General features: G+C 42.6%; 1 protein-coding gene across 1 annotated transcript; it reads right to left on the bottom strand.

The window, feature by feature from the left end:
- Nucleotides 1-4,932: 4,932 nt before the first annotated feature.
- Nucleotides 4,933-18,127, bottom strand: PTGER4 (prostaglandin E receptor 4). The gene is made up of 3 exons (XM_081517535.1): nucleotides 17,556-18,127; nucleotides 16,175-17,102; nucleotides 4,933-6,870 (listed from the first exon to the last, which is right to left on the bottom strand). Exons 2-3 carry the CDS (start codon nucleotides 17,057-17,059, stop codon nucleotides 6,277-6,279), a joined length of 1,479 nt encoding a protein of 492 aa, XP_081373661.1. The 5' UTR covers nucleotides 17,060-17,102; nucleotides 17,556-18,127; the 3' UTR covers nucleotides 4,933-6,276.
- Nucleotides 18,128-18,404: the final 277 nt, after the last annotated feature.

Genomic DNA, 18,404 nt, shown 5'->3' with positions numbered 1-18,404 from the left:
TTTCGATGTAGGGACTTGCTGTGGCTGAAAGTTGTTAGGACACAGGTATGTCTGCTGTGCTCTGCCCTCTTCTGTGGTGGAATGGGGTAGATGACCTAAAAAGGTAAATACGAGGTTATGAATGAATGGTAGAGATACTGATATGAATACAAGGACTTTTCTTCCAAAGTCCTTCCAGCTTAGAGCTAAAGCCCCATGTGTGACCCAGGGCAGCTCTAGGTTAAACAGTATGGTCAAATGTTCTCTCTTGCTCTGAGTCTCTTTTTTTTTTTTTTCTGATTCCATTTCTGGTGTACCTGGAGAGCAATCATGAGATAATACTTGCAGCATCCTAGACTCAGTTCAGTGGTAGTGGGAAAGTGAAAGTGAAAATCACTCAGTCGTGTCTGACTCTTTGTGACCCCATGGACTATACAATCCATGGAATTCCCCAGGCCAGAATACTGGAGTGGGTAGCCTTTTCCTTCTCCAGGGGATCTTCCCAACCCAGGGATCAAACTGAGGTCTCCTGCATTGCAGGCAGATTCTTTACAAACTGAGCCACAAGGGAAGCCCAAGAATACTGGAGTGAGTAGCCTATCCCTTCTCCAGGGGATTTTCCCTACCCAGAAATTGAACCCAGGTCTCCTGCATTGCAGGAGGATTCTTTACCAACTGAGTTATGAGGGAAGTTAATGAGGGTGGTGGGAAGGGGGAACTATGAAAACAGAAAAGTTCATGGTTTGTTTTATTTTGAAACTGACAAGTACTTTAGGAAAAATCACTGTTTTGTGTAGTGCAGATATTCTGCACTAAGTCTAAGGCCAAAGACATAGTTCACAGGGAATACTACTGTGCCTTAAGTTTTCCATGGCCCTCTGTGTCTATGGCTCCAATAAGGAACTTGTGGCGAGAAGTGGCTGTAGTTTGGGAAATGATTCTTGCATTCCATGGTTTTCTAGTCAAAGTACCATTTGAATTGCTGTATCAGTATCAAAGTTTTTTTCTGACTTGACCTGGTTGGTTAGATTATGAGGTTGTCTTAAAAGATTATGAAAGTAAAAAAAAAAAGGGAAAGTGTTAGTCATCGTTCAGTTGTGTTTGACTCTTTGTGACCCCATGGACTGTAGCCTACCAGGTTCCTCAGTCCATGGAATTCTCCAGGCAAGAATACTAGAGTAGGTAGCCATTCCCTTCTCTAGGGGATCTTCCCGACCCAGGTAATGAACCTGGGTCTCCTGTGCTGCAGGTGGATTCTTCACTGTTTGAGCCACCAGGGAAGCCAGTGGTGTTACAGTTATCTTCCTATATACTGTATCCTATTGGAACCAGATAGGATTTAATACTGACCATTTAGATAATGAGAACTGACCTACAGAAAAAGTTAGGTGCTCTGAATGGTCAGAAACAAGTTTACCACAAAAAACTGTCTTTGCATAGCATAGTTGGTAAACCTTATAAATAAACATAGAATAGATGGTGAACAATGCTGAAGTTTTTCTTCCTTTGGCTGTTCTTTTTAGAATAAGCCAGACTCAACAATAAATAGACATTGTTTTGGACTGAACTGTATCCTCTGAAATTCACATGGTAAAGCCCTAACTCCTGATGTGACTGTATTTATAGGTGGGCCTTTAAGAAGGTAATTAAGGTTGAATGAGGTCATAAGAGTGGGTCTTAATCCAGTGTGACCATGTCCTCTTAAGAGACACCGGGGATGCATGTGGACAGAGAAGCCCATATGGTAAGACAGGAAAAAGGCAGCCATTGCAAGCCAAGGGGGGAGGCCTTGAGAGAAACCACATCTGCCAGTGCCTTGATCTTGGACCTTCAACCTCCAGAACTGTGAGAAAATAAATTTCTGTTGTTGAAGTCAGCCAGTTCATGGTATTTTGTTATGGCAGCCCTAGCAAACTAATACAGACATATAAACCAATTTAAAAATGCATAGATAATTTATTTGAATGGCCATTTCTCCAGAGAAAATCTACAAATGGCCAGTATGCGTATGAAGATTCTCAACATTATTTGTCACTAGGCAAATGCAAATCAAAACCTCAGTGAGACACCGCTTCATACCCATTGTGTGCTCAGTCATCGTCATGTTTGACTCTTTTGCGATCCCATAAACTGTAGCTCATTAGGCTCCTCTGTCCATGGGATTTTCCAGGCAAGAATACTGGAGTGGGTTGCCATTTCCCCCTCCAGGGGATTCTCCCTGATGCAGGGATAGAGGCCCATCTCCTACATTGGCAAGCAGGTTCTTTACCTCTGTGCCACCCAGGGCAGTGACATTCAGATGGGTGGATTTGCTCTCATCAAGTGCATCTGACAGAGTATGTGGATCACAAACTCTGAGCGTGAACAGGGGTGATGCTGGAGGGCCCAACTGAGCCATACTTCATTAATCCAAGAGAGTGAGGAAGTGAATGGATCAGGGTCATGGGGAAAGGAAGCCCTTCGGGGGCACTGACCTGATCAGGATGGACCCTCTGTGCTCGCCATACCCATTAGGATGACTATAATTTAGAAGACAATAACAAGTATTGAGGATGTGGAGAACTTGACATTGCTGGTGGGAGTATAAAATGTTGCAGTCACTTGGGAAAACATGTGGCAGTTCCTCAAAAAATGAACTGTGTAGTTTTTTGGTTTTTTTTTTTTTTTGAACTGTGTAGTTAATTTGTGACTCAGCACTTTCACTCCCAGATATATAGAGAAATATCTCGCCCAGATATAAAGCAGTATCCCCCCCCCCAAAAGTTGTACACAACTGTGGCTATCAGCATTATTAATAACAGCCAAATTAGGGAGTCAACTCAAATGCCCATCAACTGATGCATGGATAAACAAAATGTGGTATATTCACACAAATGAAATATTATTCAGCTATAAATCAGAAAGTACTGATTCATGTTATGTGAGTGAAACTTGAAAATATTATGCAGACAGTAAAGGCCACATATTGTATGATTTCACTTATGTCCAGAATAGGCAAATCCATAGAGATGTGGTGGTTGCCCTGGTCTAGGGGGAAAGATGAGTTGGGAGTGACTGCAAATGGGTATGTGGTTTCTTTTATTCTGGAATTAGGAATGATGGTTGCACTCTGTGAAAATGCTATGATACTTTACAAGGAAAATTTTATTATATGTGAGATTTATTTCAATTAAAAAAAGAATCAGCTAGATTCAGCGTTCTGGGTGGTGAACCTGAAGTAAAGGATGAGTGAGGGTGTACCTTGACTAGTGTTGCTAACTTCTGAATAAGACTTTGTTTTTCCTCTCACGAACATGGGTGATGAATATATTCATTTATATATAAATCTAAATGTTGTCTTTGCCGACAGAGGTCTGTCTAGTCAAAGCTATGGTTTTCCCAGTAGTCATGTATGGATGTGAGAGTTGGACCATAAAGAAATCTGAGTGCCGAAGAATTGATGTTTTTGAACTGTAATGTTTGAGAAGACTCTTGAGAGTCCCTTGGACTGCAAGGAGGTCCAACCAGTCCATCCTGAAGGATAGCAGTCCTGAATATTCATTGGAAGAACTGATGCTGAAACTGAAACTCCAATCCTTTGGCGACCTGATGTGAAGAACTGACTCATTGGAAAAGACCTTGATTTTGGGGAAGATTGAAGGCAGGAGGAGAAGGGGATGACAGAGGATGAGACGGTTGTATGACATCACCAACTCAGCGGACATGAGTTTGAGTAAACTCCGGGAGTTGGTGATGGACAGGGGAGACTGGCATGCTACAGTCCATGGAGTCAGTCACGACTGAGCGACTGAGTGAAATGAAATATTGTTTCATTGTCCATATACATGGAAGAAAAATAAAAGCCTCTTTAACAAGTAAACTACTCTCTGAAAACATTGTGTTTAATCTTTGGTTGTTATTTAGTTGCACAGTCGTGTCTGACTCTTTGCAACCCCATGGACTGCAGCACACCAGGCCTCCATGTCCCTGACCATCTTCCAAAGTCTTTGGTTAGCATGGTAAAATAGAACACTTTAGAAGTTTTTTTTTTTTTTCTCTCTTTCCATTATGGTTGATTACAGGATATTTTTTTTTAATGTATATATTTTTTAATTTAAGAATAATTGCTTTACATAATTTTGTTTTCTGTCAAACCTCAGCATGAATCAGCCATAGGTATACATATATCCACTTCCTTTTGAACCTCCCTCCCATCTCCTCCCCGTTCCACCCCTCTAGGTTGATACAGAGCCCCTGTTTGAGTTTCCTGAGACATACATCAAATTTCCATTGGCTGTCTATTTTACATGGTAATGTAAGTTTCTATGTTACTCTCTCCATACATCTGTCTAATCCCTCTCCTTCCCTCTCCCCATGTCTAACAGATCTCCTTTTCTGAGCTAGCTGAAAATCACTAAGCCATCAGGTCTGTGAAAAATGACAGTCTTGATTTTCTGGTATCATTCAAAAATATCTTTTAAAAATTGCAAAAAAAAATTTGTAACCTCACTTCTGGAGATTATTGCTGCTCAAAGTATGTTCTCATCGGCAGCATCACTACACCTAGGATACACCGCAGAACTACTGAATCAGGAACTTGGTATTTTCACAAGCTTTCCAGATGACTCTGATGCATGCTAAAGTTTGAAAAGCAGAGATCTAGAGAATTTACAAGTAGGAAAGGCCACAAGTCTGCTAATGAGTTAATAATAAATATTTAGATTCTTTACAGGTAGCAAGTTAAGCATAATACTGTCTCCACTACCATCCATACAAACTGGTAATTTTGAGCACACTTTGCTCCCAGATCTTGGTTTCTAAATGCCATTCTTCATTAAGTGGCTCCAAGGATTTGTACTATTCTTGCAACTTTACATTGGACATTATTTGTAAAATAAAGAAAAACTATTTCAATTTAAAAAGATGGAAGATGACCTGAAACAAACACACAAAAATCACACAAGTTTCCAAAACTGATGATATGGAACTCCAATTGAGTGTATTTATTTATTGTAATCTCCAAAATAATTTCAGTTGGCACAACTGCTTCTTAAAACCACATTACTATTAGGCTCAATTTAATTACAACCAAGCAATTCACGAAGACACTGTAAGCAACAAAACATGCTCAATATTTCTTTGAGAAAGGTGCTTCAGATATGTGTACAGCATGACTGGGCATTACACAAAACTTTTAGAAGATGATCCTTACATGCCCAGGTTTTGTGCCCCTTCTATTGTGACATCTGTGAAAGGCTAATCAATCCTTCCACACCTCCCGTAAAACCCTTCATGGTGCAATCTGCCTTTCTCTTAAATTTTAAAGAATATTCTAGATCATTCCTTAGGAAAGTAAAACTATGCACATTTCCAAGGGGGAAAACAAGCTGCTTACTTTTTATATTACACACTTCAATTATGGGTTACTAACACTTTTTAAAAGCTTTGTTACATTTTAAAAAGGACCAGCTAGTGAAGACAAAAGTACAAAATATTTATCAGCATGTTAGGGTCTCCTGAAATCACAGTTTTCTGGATAGATACATGCAGCATCACTAAACATTTTTCACTATGTATTACACATAGCTTGGAAAGAACTTTACTATTTTGGCTTGTAATGTCCATGTCTTAAATAGCATTTTGCTTTATTCCTTTAATAGTGCTAAATCTTTTAAAAATTTGTCTTTATTTTTTAGATCTGACTCACTGAATTTTCAACACCTTGGGCTGACCTTGGTTATGAAAAATATCTTAACATCTGCAACTTCAGCTGGTTATACTAGGGGGAGAGGGATTACCACAATTTTATTATACCTCGTATTAACAATAAACCTTCTCACAGAGAAGAAAATACTTTAAATACCTTAAATCATATTTACAACAATAAAATTCACATTTCATGCTTTAGTGAGACCCTTAAATCATCCATAAGACAGTCCTTTATGGTTTATTGGAATAGAGCCCTTCTGTACATGAACTTCTGCTGTGTGCCACATATAAAGCTCTTGATTTTATGAAAATAGCAAAACTTATGCTGTCCTCCTGTCAAGTAGAAAAACTGAGGGTGCATCTTCCCAGCCATCAAGTTGTCACCGAAACGCTGTTGTTACAGCGAGGTGGCAGTCAAGGCTTCAGACCTCAGGACCCAGAAGAAGCAACTCGTCTGTCTGCAAAGTGCTCAGAAGCCCGAGTGTTCTCTAATGCGCGTGATAGGATGAAAAGAGCCCTCTCAGCACTGGCCAAACAGCTCACTGATGTGTCTATTGCACGGGATCTTCGAAGCTTCCAGAAATAGTGCTGTACGTCTTCCCTTCACTACTATATACATTTTTCTGATAAGTTCAGCGTTTCACTAGGAAACGTGACTTGCAGGGAGCTCCCCTTGGGGGCGGGCCCAGCCCTGCAGCTCCCGCCAACCTCGTCCACCAGTAGGAAGCTCTCCGAGTCCTGCCCCTGTGAGGAGTCTGAGGTCTCCGATATCCGCAGCGTCCTAAGCGACGTGCTGTCTATCTGGGTCAGGCCCACGCCGGGCACACCTGGCAGTAGATTCCTGCCTCCCCCGAGGCCGTTTTCACTGAGTTCTGGCGTGTACAGGAGGGTCTGCGACGTGCTGCTGATCTCCTTCAGCTCCCGGGAGAGGAAGGAGCGGGAGTGGCCGGACACGGCGGAGGACGTCCTTCTGCTGTCTGAGCAGTGCGGCCCGGAACGCTCCCTGCGCGACCCGCCGATGCGGCAGAAGAGGCATTTGATCTTCTCTATGGCTTTGCTGAGCACTGTCTTCCGCAGGAGGATGTATATCCAGGGGTCCAGAATGGGGTTCACAGAAGCAATTCGGATGGCCTGCAAATCCGGGTTTTTGCTGATGACTGGCTCCAGGTGTGGCCGATATAACTGGTTGACGAACACCCGCACCTGCGAAAAGGAGATGCCCACGTTTAGTGTTTAGCATTCATTCATCAACTGGGAAAATATTTGCATGCAGCGTCTCATTTAGTAACCTTGTTGTGAGTGCTTAGTCGCTCAGTCTGTCTGACTCATCGCGACCCCATGGACAGTAGCCCGCCAGGCTCCTCTGTCCATGGGATTCTCCAGACAAGAATACTGGAGTGGGTTGCCATGCCCTCCGCCAGGGGATCTTCCCGCCCAGGGATCGAACCCAGGTCTCCCACACTGCGGGCGGATTCTTTACCGACTGAGCCATTAGTAGCATTAGCTGCCCTCTTTTCTGTTAATAAGTGCCAAGAGGGGACCTCCCTGGTGGTTCAGTGGTTAAGACTGGTACTTAAAATGGAGGGGGCCTGGGTTCAGTCCCTGGATAAGGAAACTAAGATCCCACATGCCCTGGAGCATGATCAAAAAAATTTTTTAAGTTAAAAGAAAAAAAAAGTGCCGAGAAAAGAGCAGCATATACAATTAGAACCAGGAGGACCACCGATTACCATTTATCAAGTTAGTATAACTTTAATATATCAGTAACTACCTTATGAATATCTTCTCTAGGTCAAAGATGGATAAAATAATGCAATGTGTGTACAGGTAACATAGGCATAAAGGTTCCTGGAGAAGAATTTTATTAACTTCATTTCTGTGCTTTCTCACAGAATACTGAGAAACTTTTAAACTTGGAAATTTTAAACCAATATTTGAATCTATTATTACCTAGAATGGCCAGAGAATAGATTTTATTTTCTCGATATGAAGCTGTTCCCTAGTTATAATAATAATCAAGTGTTATCAACTCTTACTTCAAAAACCTTTTCCATAAAACAATTATGTGTCAATAAATAAATAATAATAAAAGAAGAAAGAAAAGAAAATGTTTCCCAGTTAGTTTTTTTTTTTCCCTCTAACTGCATTCCTCACCTAGATTATTGCATCAACCACCAAACTCGCTTTCCCATCTCCACTTCCTGTTCTCTCCAAACCATCCTCCAAACTGCCACCAGAGGATTATTTCTCAAATGCAGATTTGATTATGCTACTCGGCTGCTAAACCTTCAATGGCTCCCTGCTGCTTGGGAACTATAGTTCTGTTCAACATCTGCCACTCTGAGTCCATTCTGAAGCCTCCACTGGAATCCACCCCTCCTTTGTATCTCTGGAGCATTTTAGAATAAACAGCCAGGAGCACTCTGGACAGACCAGACTCAATGAAGACAGTATAAATTTGTAAACTTGAGGAAAACTATCATTTTATTCCTTAGTGGAAAAGGCACTTCTTATTTTCTCTTTTTTAAAATTAAAGTATAATATTATGTAAATGACAGGTGTACAGTATAGTGATTCACTATTATTAAAGATAATACTCCATTTATAGTTATTATATAATACTGGCTATATTCTCTGTGTTGTACAATATATCCTTGTATCTTATTTAATACCTAATAGTTTTACCTCTTAATTCCCTACCTCTATATTGTACCCTCCTCTCTCTCCCCACTGGTAACCACTAGTTTGTTGTCTATATCTGTGAGTCTACTTCGAAAAAGCACTTGTAAAACATACACTTCCATATTTACTCCTAAAGAGTAGATCTTAAAAGCTCTCATCATGAGAAAAACATCTTCTAACTATGTGTGGGGATGGATGTTAATTAGACTTATCATAGTGATTATTTTGCAATATATACAAATATCGAATCATTATGCTATGCACTTGAAATAAATACAATATTATATGTCAATTATATCTAAATAAATATATATGTGTATATAAATACACACACACACAAGACAGACACCAAAAAACCCAAAATTTTACTGTTAAAGGATGATGATGCTATCTGAGTCTTACTTCTAATTCTACCAGGATCATTTTATAAAAATCTCACAATAATTCGTATAAAAATAGTTGTTTTTAAGATAATATAATTATTTGATAATTATTACTTGCCATTAGTAATTATTTTAGGTCAGGGAGAAGTAAGAGGTGAGTCTCACAGCCAAGAAAGATGCATTAAAAACCATAAAAAGAAGAATGAACTATAAAAGCATAGCTGGAGCCATTTAACTAAGGGCAAATAGGTCTAACATTAAGAGGAGCTGATGACAGTGCCACTTTGTCATACAGTAAAATAATTAATATTTATGGTATATGAATCACCGAGAAAGAACAGGGATATTTTAGAAAGATTTATAACAAACTGGATAAAAAGAAGTCTAAAACATGTAAATAAATCTCATTAATCTGCAAAAGTCAACTTATATGAAACATTTCTAAATGATACTAGATCAGTGGGGTGTAAGTATATTTCTACTTCTTCCTATACTGGAATTTAGACCTCAATCAACTACAGGTCTATAATCCTTTATCAAGAAGTTGCTGTTGTTTTGATATTCATTTGTTTTGTTTTCAGTTGCAAAACCTGAACTGACTAGACCATGATGCTATTTATAATTTTATTTATTCCACTTGATGTGAATATTCCCATGTTTTGCTCCAGAGGTCCCATTCCAGTTTCTGATGGGGATATTACATATTATATGTAGATTACTAAATTACTTTTCTAAAAGCAAAGAAATTCTGAATTTAAAACACACTTGGTCCTAAATATTTTGGATAAGCAATTACATACAGCCCTGTAACTCTCATAGAATAAAATGGTGAAATGGCTCCAAGAGGAAATTATTCCCTTGATCTCTGGAAGACAGCTAAATAAAAAGTGTACTAGAATGAACAGCAGTATATGATGACTACTCTTTTTTTTTTGGCCAAACCGCACAGCATGTGAGATCTTAAGTTCCCTGGCTAGGGACAGAACACACACCCCCCTGCAGTGAAGTTCCTATGATGACAACTCTTAAAATATTTTTAGAAACTATGCTTGTATAAATGATTTTTCCAAGACAAAGGATGACTGACCTTCTGTCCTTTCAAAAACCAATGGAACAAAGCATCTTGGTTTCTTCCTACCATACTCTTCATTGCGGTTCTCAGCTGTGCCTGGACACAGAGATTCCCTCAGGTCTACAGACCTTTTCTCAGGGAAGTGTTACTGAGACCAGGAAGTTTTGAGACCTTTAGTTAGATCCCCACCATGTTGGTGGCTGATTCTGGCCTGGGCCTCAGGTCTCCAAATGACTTGCATGTTGCTTTTTCTGTTTTACCAGGCTAGCTAGCTTTCTGCTTAAGAATTATCTCCTGACAATGGAATTATGGTAAAATACAAAGCATGAGGTCTGTATTTTACTCACATCACACAGTAGGTTCTTAAGAGTAAAAGAAATGATGGATTTAAAACTGGATTTAGTATTGGGCCCTCCCCTGAATGTAGCCTCTAGAAAAAACCCAAGGCAGGATTTGGGTGAATTTGAGACTTTTAGCCAGTAGGTGGCAGTGTTGCTCTACTTGGGAGTTGGTCCCACAGCCCTCCCTAAGAGGTTTGCCCAGCCACTTTAAGACCCTCTTTCAGAACAGAATTTTAAGTCTAAAGTTTGCATTTCTTAAAATTTTAACATTGAAATACTTCATTGGTAGTTGTTTCTCCCACCGTTTCCTCGAGGGAAACACATTTACTACTGAAAGGAGGAAATTTTTTTAATACCTGAAATGGCTATAGAAGGAATGAAATTTGTAGCTATTTAAGGGAATAAACTAGGAGTTACCATTTATTTTTTTTTAATTCCTATGACCCTTCAGAAAAGTCAGTGTTGTAAAGAAAATTAATAGTGAACTTTCATAATCAAGGTGACAAGAGGCAAGCAGAGAATTATTCTGTGGCTCACCTCATGCTCAGCAGTAACTAATTGAAACTACTGTATAAGTGCATGCAGGGAGCCTTATTCCAGTGTTCTGGGGTGTGTGTGGGGGCGGGGAGGGGGCTTACAATTAATATAAGCTAGTGAACCTGGTCATTTCATGTCTTCTCAGGAAAGCAGAGCTCATGGGGGTAGCAACAAAGATGAGTATGAAAAGCAACATTCCAAATTTAGAAGAAAACATTCTCAAAAGCTGGTAAAATGATTTGAAAAAAATGAAGACGGAGCTTTCCTTTGCAGCATGATCTCAATGGAGACTGACTTGAATAGAGAAAAAGAAGATAAAAGTGAACAAAAGCTCCATGCACTTGACTAGATTTCAAAAAAACCACAGCCATCTCTGCCTCACTTTAAAGGCTTTACTTGATTTGCTTCCCCAAAGGGGTAGACCCCAGATTAAGATGGGACCATCCACAGCAGGACTCCAGCGTCAGGAAGGGAGGAGAGCATTTTTCTGCAATTCTTGTCCAACAGGCTCTGTATGTTACACAAAGAAACGTGTTCAGGCAGTTTTCAGTGTTGGAAGAGTGTGCTGCTGAGAAAACCGAACCTCTGAGTGGGAGGTGGGTGGGGGAACACCTTAAAAGAATTTGCTGCATACAGACAAGGTGTATAGTCTCTTGCAATTTTATTAGTCTATTTCTTCAGTAGCTGCAGATTTGCATCTGTGGCTTATTGTTAGAACTGGCATACACGACAATATTCTAAACTTGTTGAGGACGGCTAAAGATTGGGATTCAGGAACATAACTTGGAAAAAATATGATAAACCCAAAATTAAATGTGATGACGGGAAAGCTATAAGATAGGCTACATGTTGTAAAGATAAATGCCCAGTGCTGTTCAAATCCTGGCTCTCTGCTCCATATAATTTATGAGCAAATTTATGAAAGGGCTTAGTACAAATATGTGGAAGCTTAGCTACTGTGGAATATATCAATAATATGAAAACCACAGCTTGGAGTTCGCTTTGGGGTATAGTTAATGACGTGCATGGTATCTAAAACACATACTTCCTGTTTAATGAATTAACCTGTTGGCAGGGAATGTCTAATTGAAAAGGAATGTTGAAATTTTGATTAGGCTGATTTGGTAGTTGACTGTCGAAACAGAAAGGCTTTCCAATAAATGACGAGAACCTGTCGTTGGATTTGTATGTGCTCCTTGTTCTGTTCTGAGCACATGAAAGGAAAGATCTGTGTGTGATCAGTTATCTAACTGCCCCGTGAAGAGTCTAAAATTGACACAGCTGTTACTAGAAATTCTTCCCACCTTTTTTTTTCAGCGACAAAAATTTCTAAGTAAAGGAGAGTGGAGAGAGTTCTTGGGTGGGTGGCGGAATGAGAGCTCAGTTCTCCTTCCCTATGCATCACTGACCGGCCATTTAACTGCAGACCAACTGCTTCACCTCTACAAGTCAGTGTGTACACTGAAAATTTACTTCTGAAGTGTTTAGTTTCTTTGAACCCTTAACTTTCAACATTCTAACAAGAACCTTCAAAACTCACTTCAGCTCTTGGGGGAGGATATCTTGTTAGCAGACGTTCCATAAAATCAAGTCTTGACAGGTCAGCAAAGCATGGTGAAAACAGCCTTAGACTAGGACTCACTCACAGCCACCCAGGAAGTAGCATGAAATAAAGTTATTACCTGCAGTTGAGGAATCTGAGGTGCAGAGGCAGTGAAAATATTGGTCAGCCCTCCTTTCTTCCTAGAGCTTTTTTAAAGACTCAGAGGAGAAGCAGAGAAAACAACCTTACTTCTATGTGCTACTCCACAGTCTTCAAGGAACTACTCCTGGGTCTGCAATTTTATGTTCTGGCTAAAATTCTGCTTTTGGGAATTGCTACTTTTTAAAAATTTAGCCAAATTTATTTGAAAATAATCAAATCCTTCAGGTTCTGCTGAAATAGTGCCTGGCTTTATGTCATTCTTCATGTACCTCTAGATGTGATTTTTAACTCATCCGGAACCCCATCAGTTTCTTTTAGTTTCCACTTCCAGTCTGCCTGCAGTAAACAAAAGTGTATCTATTTACACAGTTTTCCTCTGCTCTAATAAACCTTTGGCGATCAAATACTGATGAAGGCTTAAACAGACAACTAGTTTATAGTAAGGAACCAAATAAACACTTAAAGGAAGCTATTTTCCTAAGTTTCACTCCTCCCAGGCAGAAGATGAATCAAACTGGCCATTCTACTCTTAATAGAGGTGAAGGCTTGCTACTTCAGAGTGAGGAGAAAGAAAATAAAGGAAACAAGTAAGCAATAAATACTGCCATAGCATGCCTGTGCATGGGGGAAAATGCCTTTCAAATCCTGTAGTGTAACCGTTGAACCCTGAGGCCAAAGACTGGATTACAATAATGTCTAACATTAGTAACAAAATTAGGCACCAGACATTGATCCAGCTGTGGCATTTAACACCAGGACCTTAGGCTGTCTCACTTGCATATTTCTAAAGAATTCATCCCCTTTTATTTATTTTGAGCATAAACTCTTTCATTTCTTTAGCTTCTCTTATATTTCAAAAACCAGAGACTGCTTATAAACAGAACAGACAAAGTGGCATTAACCTTGTCCCACTAAACCTTGTCATGCAATGTTCCCTGTTGATTGTATTTACATCTTTTCTTTTCATTGCTTATGACTCACTTTAGAAAATTTTGCAACTTCAGCACAGTTCCTTATATAACCACAATTAATTTTTCCAACCTTTCTCAAATTTCCATTCCAAGTTCTATTTGTGAGATATATATATATTTTGGAGAACAGATTAAAATTGACTTTTATACTAAATTCAATATCAACTGCCTTCTAAGAGCCACTGTCGTTTTTCTTTCTCTGGTATCCGAAAGACAAAAATGTGGCCGCTTTACAGAGATGCTTGTTTTCCTTATGTATTGTAAGTCAAGATTTTTGTGAAATTGCACATAAACCATATTTGCTCCATTATTTCCAAAGCATTTTAAATGTTTGGAAGGGTTTGATTTGCCTCAAATAGGATTAGCAACCAACTTGATTTGATAAAGTTAAAAGAGATTCTTCATTAGTTTCCTTGAAACTGAAGATAGATCTGACTGTTTTATAAGTCAGAGTTCAGAAATTTTCAACTCAAATTACAACATGAATGTGAGAAATGTGAAAAAACAAGCAAAAAAAAATAACCCAAGAAAGTTGTAAAAGTGATCCAAGGAAGGCTACAGTTGTGGATGCTTCCCATTTAATTCTTTCAGTCATTGCTAAAATGTGGGTGGGTGAGTAATATAATGACATCATTCTTATCATTAATTTACAATTAAATCTATTCTGAAGCTACCATTACTTGTATGATTTCTTATTACTTACAAAGGTATGTCTATGTGATTACTTCTCAGCTGAGACATTTTCAATTTGCAGGGTAAAAAGACTTAATATCGCTACACAACACTGACTTTACAAAGAGTAGACAATCCTTGTTAGTTTAAATGTGGTCAGTCTGCAAACCACAAATACAACTCTTATAATTTCTTGCCTCTTGTTTCTCAAATAATGTCAAAGGCTTTGTGATAAATGGCTTTGCCATCAGATCTACCATTTCAGCCCATAAGAGGCTTTGAAGAGAACAGTTCATCTGTGACTGTGCGGTCATCAACAGCTTCGCATGCTTGCCTCCAACCAAAACACAGTTTAAAAGTTATGTGCATGTTGCTAAACCTCTAGCTCTGATTCCTCAATTCCTTAAAGTGGATGTTCTGTAAATAACAACCACTCACTCTGGCATTTACTGTTCTGTAAAACATAACGCAGAGGCCACAGAAGGAGGCCCCAGCCAGAATCGTTTCTTCTAAAATCTCCCTCTATTCTAAAGGTGCCATTACAGACAATAAAATATGTTTATGTGGCTCAATTAACTCTGTAAATTATCCTGGGTCCTGGGACAGTTTAAAGGCCCTTCTGGCCAATTATATTTACTTCTGTTTATACAAATTGGCAAGAAGCTACTGTACACTGGCTCTCCGCTGCCTTGGAGTTCCATTTACAGATGGAAGGAATTTTATCCATCTGTAATTTTATATAATATTTTATATTAAAATATTTTATTAGATATAATATCAATGTTATCAGATATTATATTTTTATCTTAAAATCTCTGAACAGTATTAGTAAGGGAAAAGAAGGAATAATAGCCTATAACATTTATTTTCTCATGTTCCCAATCAGCATTAAAAAAAAAACAAAACCAACTTTTTCAAGTTGATAGTTTAGAATTTCCAGGAATGTGGTGTTCTGAGATATAGAAAAACTCAGGACTAGTTGCTTCCATGAGAAACTCTAGATGTGCATCTGCCCATGGGTTTCTAGTGCAAAGAGAGGAGAACTAGGCATACTTTCAAACTTCCTGCTTGTAACATTTTAAAACATTTGAAAAGTTAATCCACAGGCAATTTTAAAGAAGATGGTGTCCTTAAAATAAAGTGTACCAAAACCCAAACTCACACACACTATTTCGAAGGCCAAAATTAGAAGTGTTCTAGGAGGGAGACATGACGTCATATTACAGAAGCAGCTTTGGGGTTAAGATTGGTCTGAGGTTCATCTCAAGTTGCAAAGCTTTGGCTTGGCAATAAATAAGGTGACCATCTCTAAAGCCCCATCTCTCTAGGAAGGCACTCTATCTCTCATAGTTGAGAATGTGAATTCAGTACCCCAGGTGCATCAGCCTGCCCTCAACAGGTCCCCTGAAACACCTTACTTTCCTGGCCCCTAGAAAGAATGATGCTCTGGGCCTTGCCCGTGGAGGGCCACGTGTGCACCGAGATATTTTCCCGGGGGACTCACTGCATGGCAAGAAGCAAGGAATTTACCTTGATAGTCTAGTTCTGCGGCATTATTTTAAGCAAGTCATTCCCAGTGTAAAGTGAAGGAGTTAGACCAAAATGCACCCAATATCCCTTCTAGCTCTAAAATTCGACATAAGCTACCAAAAGAAAAAAAAACAAAACGGACATAAATTAGAACACTAAAAACCCTACTACTGTAAGGAGTGGACACCAAAGAAATCACCGGCCCCGACGGTTCGGATTCCGCCTGAGGATGGGGCTCAGTCACACTACAGCGGTTTCCTCTCTTCATCTGACGGAGAGTGGCGCCTGTTCTCGGAAGGCTCAAGGGCACTGTCAGGCAGCGAGAGGCAGGGGCTGTCCCGGGAGGGAGAGGAAACCAGGCTTTCGGGGAAAGAAACTCGGCGAAGTAGGGGAAAAGCACCTGCTGCACCTTGCTAGCGACGGGGCCTAAAAAGAGCCTGGGCCAGCTCTGAGAAGCCCAGCGTGGGGATCCCAGCCCCGACCTGGAGGAGACGCATCGGTGGCCGGTGGCCGGTGGCCGGTGGCCGAGGAGAGGGAGAGCAGGGAGCGGGAGATGGAGGAGGGAGGTGGACGCAGGAAAAGGGCCGAGTGGGGCTCTGGCCCCTGCCACTCACCACAAGCGGGATGGAGCAGATGAGCACCACTAGGGAGGTGGCGATGAGTAAGATGACCATCTGGATCTCGGCGCCTGCGATGCGGCGGAAGCTCCGGCGGCGGCGAAAGTCGCTGAGGCGCGGCAGGGCGGGGGAGGAGGCGGCCGGGGTAGCCCGGCAGGCGGTCGGGGCCAAGGCGACGGCGGCAGCGGCCGCGTGGTGCTGCTGCTCGGTGCCCAGAGAGGTGCGGCGCATGAACTGGCGGTGCATGCGGAGCAGCGCGCCGCACACGAGCACGTTGCAGAGCACGGTGGCGAGGATGAGGAAGGAACTGAAGCCCGCATACATGTAGGAGAAGGCGGCGTGCGCTGTCACGTTGGTGGTCCAGTCGATGAAACACCAGGTGGCCGGGTACTGCAGCCGCGAGCTGCCCAGGCCCATGCTGGGCAGCGCGCAGAAGAGCACGTTGGACGCGTAGACCGCGAAGAGTGTGAGTCCCGCCAGCCGCTTGTCCACGTAGTGGCTGTAGAAGTAGGCGTGGTTGATGGCCAGGTAGCGCTCGATACTCATCGCACAGATGATGCTGAGCCCCGACAGGCCAAAGAAGAGCAGGATGAAGGTGCTGTACTCGCACAGCGCGTGGCCCCCGGGCCACTGGCCCTTCAGGTAGGTGGCGATGGTCACCGGGCTCACCAGCAACGTGCCCAGCAGGTCGGTGACCGCCAGCCCGCATACCAGTGTGTAGAAAGTCGTCTCCTTCTGCTCTTTGCGCGACTTGCAGAGCACCACGATGGCCACCAGGTTGCCCACCACCCCGAAGATGAACATCACCGCTGGGATGGTCACTGGGCTGTTCAGTGGGTTGGAGGCCTGGGAGGATGATGCATTGGTCCCAGGGGCGGTCATGGTGGTGGCCGACGGTACACTGCCTTGGAGTAAGAGGCTGGGTCTGTGGAGAATAGGAGAGAGACGAAGAAGCGATGAGCAGAAATTATCACTAGCAAAAAGGTGTCAGACCCGCTCCCAAGAAACAATATGCTGATGAGATCGGGGGGGCAACTCGATCCAACATTGTGGACTGTAGCCACTTACCAAAATCTACCGAAATCTCCAGGCTCCGGATAAGTCCCGCCGGCAGCACCACTCTACGGGCATTAATATTTATACGTTGATACTGTCTTTCTCTCCTCTCCCCAACCCAACTCATTCCACTGCCAAGATGAACAAGACCCATCTCAAGGGAAAAGTGGCTTGCTCGTTTTCCCGACAGATTCTGAGTCAATAAAAATCTCGCTGAAAACAAGTTATGAAAGATAATTTGAAGAGAGAACTCTTCCTTTCCTGGCTATGCTCCAGGGGCGCCCGCATCGCTCTCTGCCCAGTGCCCCCAACCCTGTCTCACCTGTGGAAGCCGCGGAGGTTGCAGTTACGTAAGCCCCCAGGGTCAAGCCTCAGATGTCCTGGACAAGCCTTCACCCTGCCCTCAGCCGTGCCCTGCTCAGTGTGGAGCTTGCCAAGCCTCTGCCTTCTCAGAGCCTGCTCTCGGTGGCTGCCAGTTTTCCGGAACTGGGGTCAGTGGTCAGCTTTCAAAAACTTGGAGAAACAGAAGGGCAGCGAAATGGGTCAGTGAAGCCTGATCATGGATTGCTTTTTTTCCTTCGTCTTTTCCTTCGTTTCTTCAAAGACGATCCAAGCTTTGCGGAGCCCGTAGGAATCGTCCCTGGGCGGACAGCTCTCAGGTGTGCGGCGGCACGCGCAGGTGGCACCGGGCCTGGGTACCCGACTCGGGCCGCCCTCCTCCCCAGCCCAGGGCAGCGCGGGCGGCTACCGGGGCTGGCGGCTACAGCTGAGGGCGCTTCTGACGCCCTGGGGGCGGCTTGAGGTCCCCTCGGCCTGAGGCTCTGACCTGGGGCGGTTCATCTTCCTCTCCGGCTACCGGGTTCCCAGCTCCGCTCTTGCCAGTCCAGCCTCTGTACAAACTTTTCTGCAGCTTCAAGTTTCCCTGGCGGGGGCGGGGCCACACAGCGCGCGGCCTGGGCGCCCATTGGCCAGATGTGAAGTGGGCGGGGCGCTCGCTCGCTCCTGTGCGCGGCGAGGAAGCGCTGCGGGCAGGAGGGCGGGGCCCCGGGCGGCGCGGGTCCCACCGCCCCTCCGCCCCTCCGCCGGCTGCTTGCCTGCAGCTTTCCAGCCCACCCGGGGGCTGGGATGGTGGAGGCTTGGCCTCCTCACTCCGTGCAGGTGGTGCGGAGAG

This window comes from Giraffa tippelskirchi, chromosome 8 (assembly GCF_054371585.1).
Source record: "Giraffa tippelskirchi isolate mGirTip1 chromosome 8, T2T-mGirTip1v1.2.pri, whole genome shotgun sequence".
In the NCBI taxonomy this organism is placed as follows: Eukaryota; Metazoa; Chordata; class Mammalia; order Artiodactyla; family Giraffidae; genus Giraffa; species Giraffa tippelskirchi.
This window is presented reverse-complemented; position numbering and strand designations above follow the sequence as displayed.